Genomic DNA, 17334 nt, shown 5'->3' with positions numbered 1-17334 from the left:
AATTAAAGGGCATGGAAGAAATACATCACTGGTGTGTGTCACTGCACAAATGGCAGTCAGTATTGTGACTTGTCACATTGTAATGCTTTTGGCATAAACTCAATATACATTGTTTTCTAGAACTGTTAGTTTCTAATACAATAAACGTAACATCTTTTTAGGTTTATTTTATTAGATTAAATAGCTTAACTGTATGTAGTCCTGAAGGAAGCATTTTGGGATTTGCTTCTTTTTGCTTATTATATTAATTTCTAGAGGTGATGAAAAATGAGTTGACATAGATAGAATATTTATTATCCTTATGGTTTGGAAGGATATGGTTCTGTCTTTAGTTGGCTCAGCATTGTCACAGCTAGCTCTGTTTTTCACATTCTGAATATTCATGATCCTTACAAATTCTCATTAGAATAGAAACTAGTTTTATCTATGAGTATGGCCAGGATGTTACAGGAGCTTTAAAAATAAAGGGAGAAGTGGACACATGCCATTCTAAAGAAGAAATATGTGGTGAACCATGCATTTTCGTTGAAAATATGCATATTGCCTTGGATGTATTGAATGCTTTTATTGTAAAAGAAGGGCTCTGGTTTCATACTCAGCTGCACAAAAGACATTTGACATAGTGTAATGATGATTGTCTGGTGACTTGTCTGAACCTGCCCATATCTGCCTCTGACTTTTCAGTCTTTTGTGTACTAAAACAGCTGCCAAAAGCATCAAAAGACAGGTTGATTATAATCTCACTTGAAAACAAGCTATTTAGTTCTACTTAGGCCATGTGTCTATGAGTTTAACCAATAAATGCTTTGCGATGAAGGCAGTCTCCCATGCCTGGGATGTAGAAGTTAGGTTGAACTGACAAGGTTTTATTTCTTTCAGGTGCCAGCGGAAACAGTGGCGGATAGACTTGCCAGCCACTAGTGTGGTGATCACCTTCCATAACGAGGCAAGATCTGCTTTGCTTCGAACTGTTGTCAGGTATGCGCAAGAGAGACAAATTTTTCTTTAAGGCCGGCCATTCATTTCTGTCAGCTTGTGATAAGAATGGGAAGCAACAGCCCATTACTGAATTATACTGAACTATTTGAAGAGGAAAAGGTAAGTTTTAATTTCATTGAGATCTTCAGTTCTTACATCCTGAAGTAGTTGATGTTAAACAAAATTGCTCACCTCAACTAAAATGCATGAAAGTATGGGACTGATATTCAGATGATGTTTGGAGGCTGGCTGTTCCAAGAACAAGTCAGGGTAGATGGATTTCCAGGTGTTATTTGACTCAAAGATATCTGCAAAAGTTGCTTGTTGGACATTGTCTAATGCACTGATTTCTGGGGGCTGGAATAGTGGGGGTGGGGGAGTTAGGGAGGCAGGGAAGAAGGAACACACAAAATTATACGTGTGCCTCTTTTCATGCTTTTTGTAAGAGCAGGCCATCAGCTGTTGTTGAAAGTAACATCCTGGGCTGGGTTCTACTGCAGCTTAACTAAGTAACTGCTTTTCTGACATTATTTTGGAAAATTAACACTGCTGTAATGATTTTTTGTTTTGGTCTGTTTCAGTGTCCTTAAAAAAAGTCCATCACATCTTATTAAGGAAATCATACTAGTGGATGACTACAGTAATGATCGTAAGTACTTTTATAGGATCCTACCCTACTGTGCTTATTCTGGTAAGATTTCCTGATGCTGATAGATCAGTCAGTTGAGAATAGGACACATGAATAAGAATTGGCAGAGACTTGGCCAAGTTTTAACTCTTCCATATCTGTCATTGTGGAAATGTGAAGTCTCTATAAATATTTCCAGTATATCTTGTCCTTCAGCTAACAGGAAATAATAAGAGTGTATTTTTAAAAAGAGCTTTTTCATAGTATGTTATCTTAAATAAAAATAAAACCCATGGTGTTTGCAACAAATATTTTTGTAGTGCTGTTTTAAAAGGATGCCTGTCTCCATCAGTCTCTCAGAAAAAATCTTACTGAACCTAAAATAAGTCAATGTCTTGTAGGTACTAGTGTATCATGACAGTTTAACCAATTGAAATGGACCTCAGAGTCATATTTCTTAGAAGAAGCTAATATATATATTTGCATTAATACTGTTACTAATACTAGCTTAGGTCAGGTTTGTCTTAATGTTGGTTAGAAAGTGAGCTTTCTTATAGGCAAAGAAAGGGGTTTATTTAATCTTATGGAAGTTTTTTCTCTCTATGTAATGTAGAAACTGTCTAACGTAAGCAAAGAGAAAATAGTTAAGTAAAATTATTTCAAGACTGTAAAATTAAGCTAGCTTTAAGTAACATAGTAGTAATTTCTTAGCCTGGTAATTTTTCTTTATTTCTTGTGAGATCAGTAACTATTTATGAACACAAACATTTTCACCTACAAAACTTTTGGTTTTTTTGAAGATGGCCTCTCTTCTGGTATACAAATGTTGGATGCAAAACTGGTTCTGATCACTTGATTTTTTTTCTTTATTTTTTAAATTCTTAAACTTATTATTGGTTTTTTTTTAAGCTGATGATGGGGCTCTCTTGGGAAAAATTGAAAAAGTACGGGTTCTTCGGAATGATCGGCGAGAAGGTAGGCTTAATTTTAAGGAAGTAAGATACAAGTTCCACTGTGTTGTTTTATCTGTTAGTTTTCATCAAGTCTTTTAAAGGAACATTCTTCTTTACTTGCCTTATTGGAAGAGAGATCTTCACTTTATAAATCTTCTAGTAGAAGGAATAAAAAAACCCCATAATTGTGCAGGTAAAAACAGTAATTGTAATTGTTTCCATATTGTTCTGTGCACAATTGCCCATTGTTGGCTTTTACAGTGTGAGCTTCCTTCAGGAATTACATTTAATCTTCAACCTTTCCTTTCTTTTCCTGCACTGAATACTTAGTTAAGGTGCTTCCATAGTACACAAGGTCTCACTGTAAAATGTATCTGTGTTTGAAATGATGCAGCTTAAAAATAGCCGTCTTTTTTTGCTGGTTCTCTTATTAGATATCATTTTATGGGTTTAGTTGATGGACAGCCAGACAAACAACTTGCTTTGACTAGAGGGTTTGAGGAGCCAGGAGGGCTGGGACCAAGTATTCTGGTTTTTCTGAAGCCAGTGTGCCCTGTAACAAATTTGTCTTACATTTTTGTTTTCTTCTACGTTGCTTTGTAACTTGTGGTGTCACATCACTGAGCCCTTCAGTCAGCAGTTCACTGACGGTGGAGTTTAAAGTATTAGATGCAGGCAACTGTTATCTACAGCTGTTTGAAATAATAACTGAGATTTGACAGTTGAAATAGCTGACTGAATTAGCACATATGTCCTTGCTAATTTTTATAAGCTGCATCTTCTAGACTGCTGGCCTGGCCTGGGGAAGAGCTGGAATCATTAGATTGTCGGGAACTGGAAACCACACGCACAAAATGTGTTATCCCATAATTAAAGTTAGTGCAATAACTGATGGGTTCTTAGTGTTTAAATATTCTGTTTGGAATATACTTGTGAACAAAGGAAAGCAAGTCTTTTATGACTTGCCATGGTTGCCAGGTTCTGAGTAAGTTAATGTCATTTTTCAGTGTATCACTTGAAGATGGAGATAGAAGTAAGGAAAAAAACAGAATGAAGTAACACATTTTTGATGTTTGTTTTTTTAGTAATTTTAAATATTGATTTGCAATGCATATACAAATACATGCTTAGGAATGTGCATCCGTATATCTGAAAATTAAATATAATTTGACAAATCTATTATGTCAGAAGAGCACAAATGTTTGCAGATAGAAGGCAGAGTATTAGTTTGTATCTTTGTGAGATTAAGATTAAATATTGCACAAACAAATTGAAATTTAAGAGAATTAGTGAATGTGTAGTGTGCTAAGAGTGGGTCAGTAGTATCCACTCTTATCAGAATGATAAAGGAAAGCAGTGTGTTTTACAGCAAAAGTTGACGTGAAGAGATGGTGTCAGTGAAGGGAGTGACATAAACTGCTGTTCTTTCAAAAATAAATATTACTGGCTATTAGTCTCATCTCTAGTACCAGAGTTTGTTATGGGAACAGATGTGTTTTAGGGTGTGGTAGTCTACAGAATAAATGTTCAGTGGAACCTTTTCAGCTCTATTCATTATAAGCCTGAATGTGATTGTGGAGGACTCAATGACCAAAGTGCTCACATCCATTTTTTAAAACTCTGAAATTAGAAACACTGTTGTGTGTTTTCTATAGAATTAGAGTAAGACAGTAGGCTCTTCAACAATATTATTTAGAAATAATAAGCTCTGGAGGGAGCAATTTGAGAAATTAAAAAAAGTATTGCAATAGTCCTGGAGGAATGGTTTGATGTGGAAAAACTGAACAGCACAGATTCAAAGGGTGAAATTAAGGCACCAGCACTAAGTCTGTGAGGTACAGTTAGGTGTCAGTGTGCCACAGATAAAATGTAAAATGTTGGAGAGTCATGGCACAGCATGTATCTGGAACTGTGCTCACACTTGAAATAAGAGAGAGGAAAAGGATCTTGATGGGGCTGTTATTGAATGTTGGTCAGAGTAACAAGCTTTACCTCTTAAGCATCTTGTGTTCTGTTGGCATAGTCATGTTTTGCATATTTATTTTGTAAAGGGAGGAGTAAGTAACAGGCTTGACTCTTTTATAGTATTTCTGTTGGGGGAGGAAAATGCCTGAAGAAACCAGAACAGATTTAGTGGGAAACAATGAAGAAAGAAAGAAAGAAAAAAAACCAAAACAACAAAACAAAGCTAAAAAAGAAAAAAAACCCAGAACAAAACAGACTTGGCTTTGGTCTCACATGACAAAAAGAAATCAATGAATTTTTGAATAGTAGTAGAAAAAAGTAGGGAGGAAATTTGCAAAGGAATGGGAGGAAGCTTGCTATGTGTATATATAGCAAGAGACTTTAAGGATTGGTGAGGTCATCCAGTGAACAGATTGTAAAAGAAAAGAAAGGAAAGGAGCAGGGTAAATCAATGAGAGTATCTATCTAATCGAGACATAAAGAGAAGAACCTTTTGGTTTTGCCAGAAGTTTCTACCTAAAGATATCTATTCAGAACAGACAAACCCCAAACAAACTGCAAAACAAGAGAATGGCTGTAGTCACAGAGGAAAGACAAATGGGTTGGGGTAAGGTTCTCCAATGGGAATTAATGAAGCATGGTTATTTCTTGAAGAAGTTCATAGAAGACTGTACGGACTGGTAAGTACTAAGATGGGGGTTGGCAAAAAGGTGGGGAGGGTAAGTTAATTATGGTGCTTTCCTTAGTTGCATAGTAGAACTTGAGGAGGTATACCTGTTTTCAGATCCAATCTTAAGATTTATTGGTGTAAATACCACTTAGGGTAATACAGATCCATCTGTATTTGTGTATCATTGTTTTGAAAAGGTACTTTTCTTCTGCTTAAATCAGATGGAAACTTGCAGATTGCAGTAGGCTGGGCACTTGCAGGCTGTTTGGTGTGAAGTCATTTCACTGAATTCTTAATGAGCATCTGATTTTGATAATGGAGCTTGTGTATTTGCCCTGTATGAGTAATTTAACTGACTACTAACTTAGAATGCAATAGTTTCTTGCTACTGTTGATTGTTTTCCCCAGGAAGTACTTAAAACTTTCCATCTTTACTTCTCAGGCCTGATGCGCTCCCGTGTCAGAGGGGCAGATGCAGCACAAGCCAAAGTGTTGACCTTCCTGGATAGTCACTGTGAGTGCAATGAACACTGGCTGGAACCACTTTTGGAAAGAGTAGCTGAGGTTAGTAAAGAGTTGTAAAGTAATTTCCTGAAGAAGCAGCTTTTAAATTTTAAAGCCATCTGGTTTATAGTAGATTAATTTTATTCATTTTCCTAAGGAAGCTTTTTCCCTGATTTAAGATGATGGAGATGATTGGAGTGTTCTGTGATTAAAACATATTTTTGTTCATTTAATCTGTGAACACAGGAACATAAAATCTGAATATTTATTACTATCTTTGCAAGTAATTCAAATATATGCTTCCTTGGTTCTTTGGGGACTGCCTCAGTAAGCTGAAAATCTTTAGAGCAAAGTATGATTCTCCTCTACCAGTATCATCTTGATGTGATTCAGTTTACCTGAATCTTTATGCCTCATTAAAATTCAGTGTGATAATAGGAGAGAGGATGACTTGTCAAACCAAAATTCTCATGGAAACTAGCAGGAACTATAGGCTCTCAGCATCTATGAAAATTATGCTTAGTCTGGTGTCCTGGAAAAGCAATTGGGAGGATTGAGAGTGAAACTATACTGTTTTCTCCAGGGGTTCTTTATACTTGTTAACTTCCTCTGGAAGAACTCAGTTGAAGTGGAAATTGAATGAAGTGTGATTCCAAAAAAACACTGAGAAACACTCAAGACAGCAGGGTTTTTATTCTTTCTTAATTGCATTCCCTTTCTGGAAAGCTAGTCTTCCAGGAAAGATTTGGTTCCAAAATGCTTCTGATCAAAATGGCTTTGCTAAGCTACTCTGTTTGGTTAATGCCCAGTTCTTCACTTATCCACATTATGGTTTCCTTTGCATTCTCCAAAAACAGAGTGGGGGAGAGGGAAGGAAGTAAACCCCATATACTCAGTGTGCCAATGAAGAAGCTATCAATTGATGACTGATTTTCTTTATTCTGTTTGGTTCTGTCATCCTTTTAGAATCATAAAATCATATAGGTTGGAAATGACATTTAAGATCATTGAGTCCAGCTGTTACCCAAGCACCTGCCAAGCCCAACCATGTCCCTGAAGTGCCACATCTACACATCTCTTAAATAAGTACCTTGAGGGATGGTGACCACTCCACTTCCCTGGGCAGTCTGTTCCAATGCTTGACCACTCTTTCAGTAAAGAAATTTTTCCTAATACCCAATCCAAATCTCTGTGATGTAACTTGAAGCTATTTCCTCTTTCCTGTGCTTGTTATTTCTTAGAAGAGACTGATCTCCACCTTGCTGCAAACTTCTGTGAGGTAGTTGTACAGAGTCATAAACTCTCCTCTGAGACTCCTTTCTCCAGGCTAAACACCCTCAGCTCCTCCTCAAAAAGCTTGTGTTCCTTCATAGCTCCCCATTACTCTTCTCTGGACACACTCCAGCACCTCACTATCTTGGAGTGAGGAGCCCAGAAAAGGACACTGGATTGGGGTGGTCCCAGTGGTGCTGAATACAAAGGGATGATCACTGCCCTGGTCCTGCTGGCCACACAGTTGCTGATCCAGGCCAGGATGCCATTGACCTTCTTGGCCACCTGGGCACGTGCTGGGTCATGTTCAGCTGCTGTCAGTCAGCATCCCCAGTCCTGTAGTATTGCATGAAATTGTGACCTGAGTGCAGAACCTGGCACTTTGCCTTGTTGAACCTCATAAAATTGTCAATAGCCTGTTATATTTGCCAGGTGTTCCAGAAATACTGCAAGTTGCCCAAGACACATCAGCAGTTGAAGTCCTGTTTTGGAGTAGAAATAACTAATCAGCTCAAACCTGGACACTGTTAAAGTACCTAGAGCCTAAAAAACCCTTGAGCATGGATACCATAGCACTTCCTCCTATTTTTTTTTAACCTATCTCAAGTGTTCCAGCTTCAGAAGGGTTGGGGGAATTTCTCTCTAATGATTAACTAGGAAATAAACTTGAAGGCATAAAATATATCTCTAAAAGAAGCAGAGAATGCTTGCAGCTAAAGCACTAATGAATTCAAGGACATGGGAGCTGTTTTCAGGCCTTTTGTGTAAACTACTTGAAGCATCTATTTATTGAAGAAATAAGAAGAGAAGTGGTTGTTTTGGTCAGCAAAACCCTGCATTTGGTAAGACAGTTACTTGGTAATTTTCCCATTTCTCTTCTGTATGACTTTTTGCAGGTCATACTCATTTATCTTTCTGAAACTGATATGGAATTTGAAAAAATGTTACCTTTTCATTGTAACAGAATGTAAAACCTCTTACTAAATTGCTGGCAATTTTGTGAAGATCCAGCATTGAATGGGGTTTATTAGGCTGGAGAAGCTGGTGCATATTTTGCTTCTTGCAGCAGCTACATTTTAGTGGCATGTGAATTATTAGATCCTTCAAAACTCGCTGCTTCCAACTGTCACCATAGTACAAACTAATTGTGTACCACTGAATAGTTTTCAGCTGTATGAATATATTTTTCTCAGTCTTAAAAGATTGATGTACTGTTAAATAAATAATGGATATAGAATTCCATTTAACTGTCATCTGCAAAGATTCCCAGCCAACAGCTATGGGGATTGAAAAAGCAGCTTTTAAGTTTTCTGGTTGTTCAAATAATTAAGGCCAGGTTAGTGTTTATATATTGTATATGATAGCTCTTTGTTATTTTAAATGGATTAATTCAGCTCTCAGGGCAGACAGTATGTTAGTTGATGTTAATTGGCAGCATTTTTTGATAGTCTCAGTGACAAGAAGCTGAATAGACATGAACTCTTTTCTGCTCAGTGGTAACTTTTTTCAGGTCAGGGCTCCTGTTCATGAATACTGTGTTTTCTGATAGGCAGCTGCTTCTATTGTATATCTGGTGGAAAGTGTTTTGTTCTTCTTTTTTTTTCTTTCTGTTCCAGGATTGCCCACTTGGCATTTATTTCTGTTGGAGTGTTAGGAGAGTAATAGTGTGTGTTACAATATAAGAATTTACAGCTTCCAAGAAACAGTCTGAATCAAGTCAGTTCTGCAGAACTCTATCTGATGTGCTATTACCACTTTAGAAAGCTCTGCCTCTGTCACCTGAGATATCAAACTTTCCTCCTGAATTGAAACATGATCCATCCGAGAGTTTTCTTCTATAAGATGGATTCCTGGTTAGAATATCTTCCTTTTTTCAGGAGCCATGTTTGCTTAGCATTTCTGGAGGGGTTCTGATTCTACTAGGGACTTTTCTACAGCAATTTTAGCAAAAGCTCAGTGCAGAAGCAGCATATGCACAAGGTGACCACTTTGGAGTTCAGAATGTGTACAGATACTTGTGTAACCTGGAGCTGGTGTACCTTTTGCTCCTTCCTGGAGAGTGGTTTTCTGCTTGATTCTTAAGGCTACCTTTTATGCCCTCTAGATTTTTTGTGTGTGTGATTAAATGAGGAGACAGTGGAGGTTAACCCTTTGATTCCTCAAAAATGTCAGCATAGTTATAAGTATACACAGTTCTGAAAACATCTATGACTACTAGCAATTTCATGGGCACTCATCTACTTGGCTTTTTCCTTTTCAAATTTCTAAACACTTTGACATTCTGTTCTTAGAATTCAGCAATTGTGTGAGAAAAATAAATTGAAAGATTCTGGTGCAGAACTGAACTAATCTGTTTTCATAGCATAGCAGTAAATCCTGTGTCACATTTAGGAAGGTATTTTTAAACAGAGATGATCTTAAAAGGAAAAAAATGACTAAAATTAAGAAGTGAGATGTGGTTTGCTTTTTCATGTCTGTCTCAGATTTTTTGACTTTGAGTGAGATCACTTTTAACTGATGCTAAAAGGAAAATATTTATATTTTCTCTTAAGAGAAGTTTAATCTTTGAAGTGTCTTGAGACTTAGAGGGGGGAAGCAATGAATGCAGAATCTCGAGGATAATTTCTCATGGTTTATAAAAGCAATATATAAAGCCTAATTCTCTAGAGTATTCATAACTTCCTTATAAATTGTCAAGATGATGTGGTTTGCTACAAATTTTCAGGTGCTAGAGACTTACAGTGTTTGCAGGCTCTTTCTTTTTATTATGTTCACCAAGAAGTACATGGCTTTCCAGTTGCACTTTCCAATAGAGGGCAAAAGATTTTCTACATTAAATTATCCTAAAGAAAGGTGCTTATTTATGCATGGTGTGATTAAAGGAACCAGCTGCTTTTTAGTCTTTTAAATGAGTGAACTCTAATTTGGAGACCCACAAGCTCTCTTTTAGCAGTGTCTGCATTAACAACTTTCTAATGCTCTGCAAAGCATCACCTTAAGAATGTACAGAGCTTTTTTCTGCTTTGCTACTGAGCAAATCCTGTAATTTCAAGTCACAGAAGGGCAGCACATTCCCAAGCCAACAATGTGAGGGTTATACATCAAGACTGAATGCACATGGCCTGGGTATTTGGCTGTCAGAGAAACAACTGGGAGTTGTTTAAATATGTTAGGTGTAGTAAGTGGTGTTAGTTTGGTGTTGCACTGATATTGATAGAAATAATCGGACCAGCAGTAAAAGCTCAGGTGTGTAGAGACAACATGCTACCTGCTTATGCAACTTGGTGGAGATAAGCTGAAGCCTAAATGAAGCTCTGCCTAATGTGGCACCTGATAACTTGGGCAGCTTTTACCACCAGGTTGAACCTGATCAAGTAAAACCATTTGAAAAACAAATCTTCTTCAAAAATACTTTGAGAGGGGCATAGATGTATCATCTGTCTCAATTTCAGCTAAGGAATAAATGAGAAAGAAAGGAAGGATGTTTTCATTTTTGTATTTTATGCTCATAGATAAACTGTGAATAACTGGACAGGTCGATATCTTCTGCCTCATCAGTCTTTATTTAAGGGAGTTTCCTAATTCTATCACTATATACAGAATGCCTAAAATAAGGGCATGGGTACATCTAAAGCATTTCAGTGATGTAGGAAGGTGTACACACATACAGAGAGGACTTTGCAGGGAAGGTGCAGTAAATTGTAATTCCCTCCCAAGTACAACACAGTTAGCAACACTGTGCCTTGCTTGCCATTGCAAACATGGGCTTGAGGCTGTCACGAGGAGAAACAGGAGCTAAAGATGTGATCCATGGGGGAATATGGCAGGTTGGCCTTTTTTGTTTGTATTTTTAATTTGCTTTAGACCAAATGAATTAATTCTCAGTAGGAGACCAGATTAGATGTTCTGTTACATTTCTCATGAAAGCAAATTTTTAGCCTTGTTGGCATAGCTGCAGTGATAGTAAAGGAAATGGAAAAAGCAATGTCTTCAGCTTTTCACTTAGTCTTCAGCTTGAATTCTCTTGGGCTTGCTTGAATTCTTCTTTTGGATGATACAGAAATTCATTACCTTTTGCTCACTCAGGCAGAATGACCTAGTAGATGCTGTTTATGTAATTAGGGCTGATTTAAAATCAGCAGAGATTGAATAGTTAAGGTTCAATAAAAAGAAAATGGTTGTTAAAGGTTTTTATTGGACCAAGCAAAGCATTTGTTTAAGTTGCTTTTAAGTCTTTTATTATGACCTCAGCCTCATACTAATTTGGTTCCAGTCTGTTCTGCATAATACTGGTTAGTAACGGGGATACATGCTTGAACCACTGTTTAGAATATATGTGGTGTTGTTTCAAGACATACTGATAAAATAAATTCCTAAAATAGAGATGTTTAGGTTGTATTTCTTTTAACCATGAGAACAGTTTCTCTATAATAGGAGTTACCAAAATATCTCCAAAATGTTCAAAACATTTTTTTTATATTCACAGATTTGATGATACGCTGTTCTGAAGTTATCTGTTCTCTGAATGATGTTAAGTTGTGCAGCTCCAAACTTTTATTTTGAATTCAAGCAATAACTCATGGAGACAAACTGGCTTAACCATGATACTGCATTTCTAACATTAGATGAGTCTTATTTTAGAACACTGAGGTCTTGTGATTCTGCTGGATAATACACATGGAGTTGTTGGAAAGATTTTTGTTCTTAAACTATTTTGGCAAAAACATCAGTTAAAATAATTAACATTGCTCAGAATAGTATACGAGACCATGGTTGGATAAGGACTGTGGTTATCTGTACCACTGGAATCTTAACTGCTGGAGATTAATAGTATCCATGAGTCTGAGGTGCTTTTTAGGTTCTCTTTCCTATCTGAGTATAGGTTATTGAAGTGTGATTCTCCTAGTGTGAAATGGATTGACATTAACCTAAGACCTTTCTGATTGCAGAAAGGCCTAAATGTCCCTTAAAGGTTGCAATGATAAGACTGTAGTCCACTGCATAACTGGAGACTTGCTGTGAAAAATATGAATTGTCTGGATACTTTTCTTTGCATTGGGTTTAAAAGTAAGAATGGAAGGTCTGTTTGCTTGACTGCCTTTAGAACCACAGGTTTGTTGCCTTCTTCAAGAGCAAGTCAGAAGAGGGGAATTACTGAATAAAAGTAGCCTAGAATAGAAAGAGGATTTCCAGTCACACCCTATGCTATGGTTTCTGCTCTCTGAAGCAGTGCTGAGCAGTGCTATTCACAGCACAGGCTCTTTGGAAGTAGAGGGAGAGCTGGGAGACATGCTAATGAAATCCTGCTGAACTGTTCAACATCACATCCTGCCTGAATCTTTATATATTGATAATTTCATTATTTCAATATTACTTTCTAACATTTATTTTAGGACAAGACCAGAGTTGTGTCTCCTATTATTGATGTAATTAATATGGACAACTTCCAGTACGTGGGGGCGTCAGCTGATTTAAAAGGCGGTATGTACCTGTACTGGAATACAGACTTTAAAAACCCCATCAAGAATCAAAGCTCATAATCACTGCAGTTGTGGAATGGGCAATTAACATACTGTTCTTCCCTTTCCTAGATCTAGTTTCAAGTTCCATAGGTCACTTGCTTCTTGGCTTGGATTTTAATTGGCCTTACTGTTCTCTGCTTTAAAAGTTCATCTTTATTATACTAATTCTTATAAGTTTATGCTGCCTTTTACCAATATGCAAGACTTGATCCAAGGTTTGTAGGGTTGTGTAAATGTGTCAGAAAAAGCTAATAGCCAGAGCTTATGGTTCTCTTTTTAGATAACACAGACGTTAATTGCTCAATAGTTTAGAAGCCCCTCAACAATGCAGTGTCTATGAGGTTTTTTTCAAGATGCTGGTTTGCTTAAAAAATTAAAATCTTCTGAATAAGCAGAAGGCTTTGGAATGTGTTTAAAAAAATAAATGTTTGTTAGCCATGATCCGTAATTGTGAAAACACTCAGATGTGACCATGAAAATTTGTAGTGTTTATACCTTTGCCATTGAAAATATCCCCAGTTAAACTGAGAAGTACTACAATTTCAATATGTCTAGGTAGTGTAAAGTATTGACAGCAAATAGCAAGAAGACTTTTGAAGCCCTAAATAAGAATAAATAAAAAAATTATTCTCATCTTCTTTCTCAAAGAGGGAGAGGGCAACTACATGCTAAATTCCTTACTTATTACAGATTTTTAAAACTTCTTTAAGTGCTAACAAGAATCTAATATTTAAAATAGTTGTTCTCTACCCACTTACCCCCTTTTTCAACTATTATTTGTAAATAATTGTTCCTACAACCCTGGAAACACAACTGTCTGCATAAAAGGTGTAAAATGAGTCACAATATAAAAATTAGAGTGCTGTTCTCAGGGTGTCCTATCTTTTTCTGAATGGATTACGTGAAGTGAGGAAGGAAAAAACAGTTTCCAATCTATTCTTTTAGATTCTAGTCTCTGACCGGTCACCTAGGTTGTTGCAGTGAACTAAAATAAAAGCAATATTTGCATAATGTTGCATCTGCTCCAGTGGTCTGGAGGTGAGAGGTTCTATGTCCTTTTAATTAATGTTTTGAAATGACACCTATGGTGCATATATTCACAGTGTGCTAATGTATAGTTCTATGCTATTGTATGTGCCAGCATTATCAAACCTTAAGGTCCTTACCCAATCTATTCATTAAATATTAACTACAGAAATCCCTATACCATTGTGTGGCTTTTATTGTTGTCTGCAGGAGTAGGAGGAGGAATTCTTTTTTGAAGCCTTAGATCAGGTTGCTGCTGGGTTTATGCTAAATTCTTCCCAAGTTAAGTGGGAGAGGATTGTTTCACTTACTACTGCCCTTCATGCTTTATCTTTTAATCTATGTTACCTAATTTGTTCATTTATCTATTATTTTTTAGTACTTATTTTTTCTTTTTGTACATAACAGATTGGGTTTTTCATTTTTTAAGGTGCATGTTTCCTACCTACATACTTATGATTGAGGAGTGAGAAACTGTCTTTTTTGACCTTAATGGAAATTTTGCACCTACTAGTGCGCCAAGGTATTTGAGGGTCAGTTGAAATATAAATAATATATTTGTCAGTTCCCAAAAGACAGATTGCCATGTTAGAGGCACTACAGCATTTGGCACCACAGGACACTTTCACTGGGGCCAAGTCTAAACATGGAAACCGAACTATGCTTTCAACCTTAGGTACAGTGTCAGTGTGGCTGAAGCATGGAGAGTTGGAACAGCTGGGACAGCATTTGTGCCTGGTCTGTCTTGAAAGGACTTAATCACCCCAGACAAGCAACCTAGCAAATGGTACACACTTTTTTTCTAAGTGGACAAGTCTGAAGTAATTCCCAAGTCTGGCCAAAACTAAATCCATGCATTTAATGTTACAGGTTCTTAATTTGTTTGATTTTTGATTTTTTTTTGGTTGTTTTGTTGTTTGGTTTTTTTTTTGTTTTTTTTTTGAGGGGGATTTCTGAAACTGTTTAGCCACCCTGAGAAACACCACAATTACTGAACAAGCTGTAGTTAACTGAGAGCTAATAATTTAGAGTATGCCTGTGATACAGTTTACACTGGATAGAGTTTCATACTGGATATGCACTGTGTTTAAAAATACTCCTTTTACAGAGTTACTGATACTATCTCATTGAGTGCAGATTTTTCCCAGAGTCTGTGAAAATGGAGACGGAAAAGCAGTTTTGAGTGGGTAGAGGCTTTATACACTTGTTCAGTTTGTGAGAGTGCTGTGTTCCAAAAGAGACCCCTTGTGTTCACTGGAGTACACAGTAACTGTGTCTCTCTCAGCTGCTGCTGCAGAACAGGGCGTTTTTCAACTTCTCCCAGATGCAAGTAATTTTGCTGGCTATCTAGGATGAAATGTGGCTTTTTAACTGCATGGAATTATTGGAACTCATTTTACTCTTCATGCTGGAGGCTTTGCAGTGCTGTGGGTTGGAGCCATTTTTCAGTTTTGCTACTTGGAGTTTTGGAGTAGTTTGACAGTCTTTCATTTTTACAGTGCAATGCTTCATGAAATACTCAGACATGGAAAGAAGGAGCTGCCATGCATGCTGTAAAGACTGTTCAGGGTAATTTCTGTATTGTGTGTGATAAGTATCTTGTGAGTTAAAGTGAAAACTGCGTTTTTAACTTCCTACATCAGTCACTGCTATGCACCTTTACGGATGCAGACGAGCAGTTTGTAGGGCTGTAATTGTTGCCTGTTCACATAAGCTTTTTTCTCCACTTCCCCACAAAGCAATTGCTTTATCTTTGTACTGGAGAATGAAAACTATTGACATCTGTGCACCAGAAATCTGGAAATCATTCGTTACATGACCTCATAGGATCTAAATGTGTTTGGCAGCAGGCAGAGTGTACAAGGCTGATTTCCTAGGTGTACTGGGAGAGGGCTATGGGTCTTGTGCAGTTTTTTGAATAGATATTCATGATTATGAGCATAACCCAGCACAAAAACTGTTCTGAAAGTGTTTCCTATAAGAAGTTTGTCTTATACAAGCTCTCTATCATTGCCTAAAAGAGGTAATTTAATGGCTCTAATGTAGAAAGCTGCTATAGGTGACCTATTGATCTTGTCTGTTCTAGTGATCTTTGTGCTTCTGTGCTTAACTCACGACAGGCCCAGACCAGTTGTTACTGTGTGTTCACACTTAGATGTATATGCATAAGGAAAGTAAGATTTTGGTGCTCTAGCACTTGCCTCGGGTTTAAACAATGATGCATTTAAAAACACAATGTTTTTAAAGTATGAAGTTAAATGAATATTGACAAGATAAGTGGAAGCTACATAATTTGTTGTGACCTTCATGATGGAGAGCTCTTGCTGTTAGAGTTGCCTCCAAGAGTACTGCATAAAGCCTGTGTAAATGTAAATATGAGATCACTGCTAAAGAGTGGAAATGCAGTTATTCAGTAAAGATTGTTGGGAGCATTTGTAATGGCTGGAAGATCATCATATGATCTTTTCTATTTGATGTAAGGAAGCCACTTGGGTTTCCCACTTTGTGAAATAGATGAAGACAAGTGATCCAAAGTTATTTGGTGTTGAGATTTACTCTTTTTTTCTTTACCTTTCATCTGGACTTCTTATTTGTTTTCTACCCAGAATTTTGCACATGTTTAAATTTTTCATTTTAATTACAGTTCCTGGTGTTTTTAATGAGCATTGTTACTACAAGTTGAATGATGACCACAGTAATTTTAACATCCAACTTTTCTTCTTGAAGGTTTTGACTGGAATCTTGTATTCAAGTGGGATTACATGACACCAGAGCAAAGAAGAGCACGACAAGGAAATCCAGTTGCTCCCATAAAGTATGTCTGTACCACCATTTCTCAAATAGATTGTAGTTTGCAATTAAGGAGAGTTAGAAATCATCTTCTTTGAGTCTGAAAAGATATCTTCACTATATCTTACATCAAAATTGAAATTTCATTCACGTATATGGAGCATTATGAGATTCTCAGAAATAAATGGTATTTAAAAATTGCTTAAAACACACTAGTTAATTGTTTACCCTTAAGAAGTAGATGTCACTCAGTTTAAAGTCGGTGTGTTTTGAGGGCCAAAAATACAGCATCAGTTTTAATGTTTTTTTGCTGGCACAAATCACCATCCTTAAAGTAAGTGACTTGTGAGCCAAGTGGAAATTTGGAAGCTGCCTCAGAAGGTGGTAATGGCCATAGAAATGGCCCATAGGAACGTGTGGAAACAACATTTGAAGTGATAGATGCAAAATAAGTTTCATTCAAAAACATTGCCAGTTTTTTCAAGAAGCTATTAATCTTGATGTACAAACAATAGTTAACCCCATGTTCATGGTTCTGTAACTAATTTATGTTTTTCTTTTTTCTTTAGGACACCCATGATAGCTGGTGGATTATTTGTGATGGACAAATCCTATTTTGAAGAACTAGGAAAGTATGACATGATGATGGATGTTTGGGGTGGAGAAAATCTAGGTATGTGTATTATTTCCCTTCTGATCAACCTTGAATGAAAGCAGGTTTCATAATTTCCTTTATTGTCAAGGAGTCATGGTTTTTCTGATTTTGTGCAAAGAGGATTAAAAGCCAGCATTTAAATTTCATACACTTTATTGGCAAAATCCAAAACGTTTATTTCAATGAAATAATTATAACAAATGAGAAATTATATGCTAAATATGAGGGAATAAAAGTATTAGCTCATTGAGCAGTTACTTTTTTTTGTAATGGAAGTTGGTTAGTAAAAAATGCAGGCTGTAGATAGGCAATTAAGTATAATAATGTTTAAATGCTGACAGTTGAAGGCACGTTTTTAAGATGTTGCTTAA

At 36.7% G+C, this 17334-nt stretch overlaps 1 protein-coding gene across 2 annotated transcripts in view; it reads left to right on the top strand.

Moving 5' to 3' along the window:
* Positions 1-17334, top strand: part of GALNT2 (polypeptide N-acetylgalactosaminyltransferase 2) — an 89215-nt gene that overhangs the window by 55274 nt on the left and 16607 nt on the right. For both annotated transcript variants that reach the window (XM_071431585.1, XM_071431596.1), the window contains exons 4-10: positions 880-978; positions 1560-1627; positions 2516-2581; positions 5637-5758; positions 12364-12451; positions 16246-16333; positions 16878-16981. In XM_071431585.1, coding sequence (XP_071287686.1) covers positions 880-978; positions 1560-1627; positions 2516-2581; positions 5637-5758; positions 12364-12451; positions 16246-16333; positions 16878-16981 — 635 coding nt within the window. The remainder of the gene's footprint in view (positions 1-879; positions 979-1559; positions 1628-2515; positions 2582-5636; positions 5759-12363; positions 12452-16245; positions 16334-16877; positions 16982-17334) is intronic.

Source organism: Agelaius tricolor, unplaced genomic scaffold, assembly GCF_023055355.1.
Source record: "Agelaius tricolor isolate 1412-34295 unplaced genomic scaffold, bAgeTri1.0.p SCAF_1, whole genome shotgun sequence".
Lineage (NCBI taxonomy): Eukaryota > Metazoa > Chordata > Aves > Passeriformes > Icteridae > Agelaius > Agelaius tricolor.
This window is presented reverse-complemented; position numbering and strand designations above follow the sequence as displayed.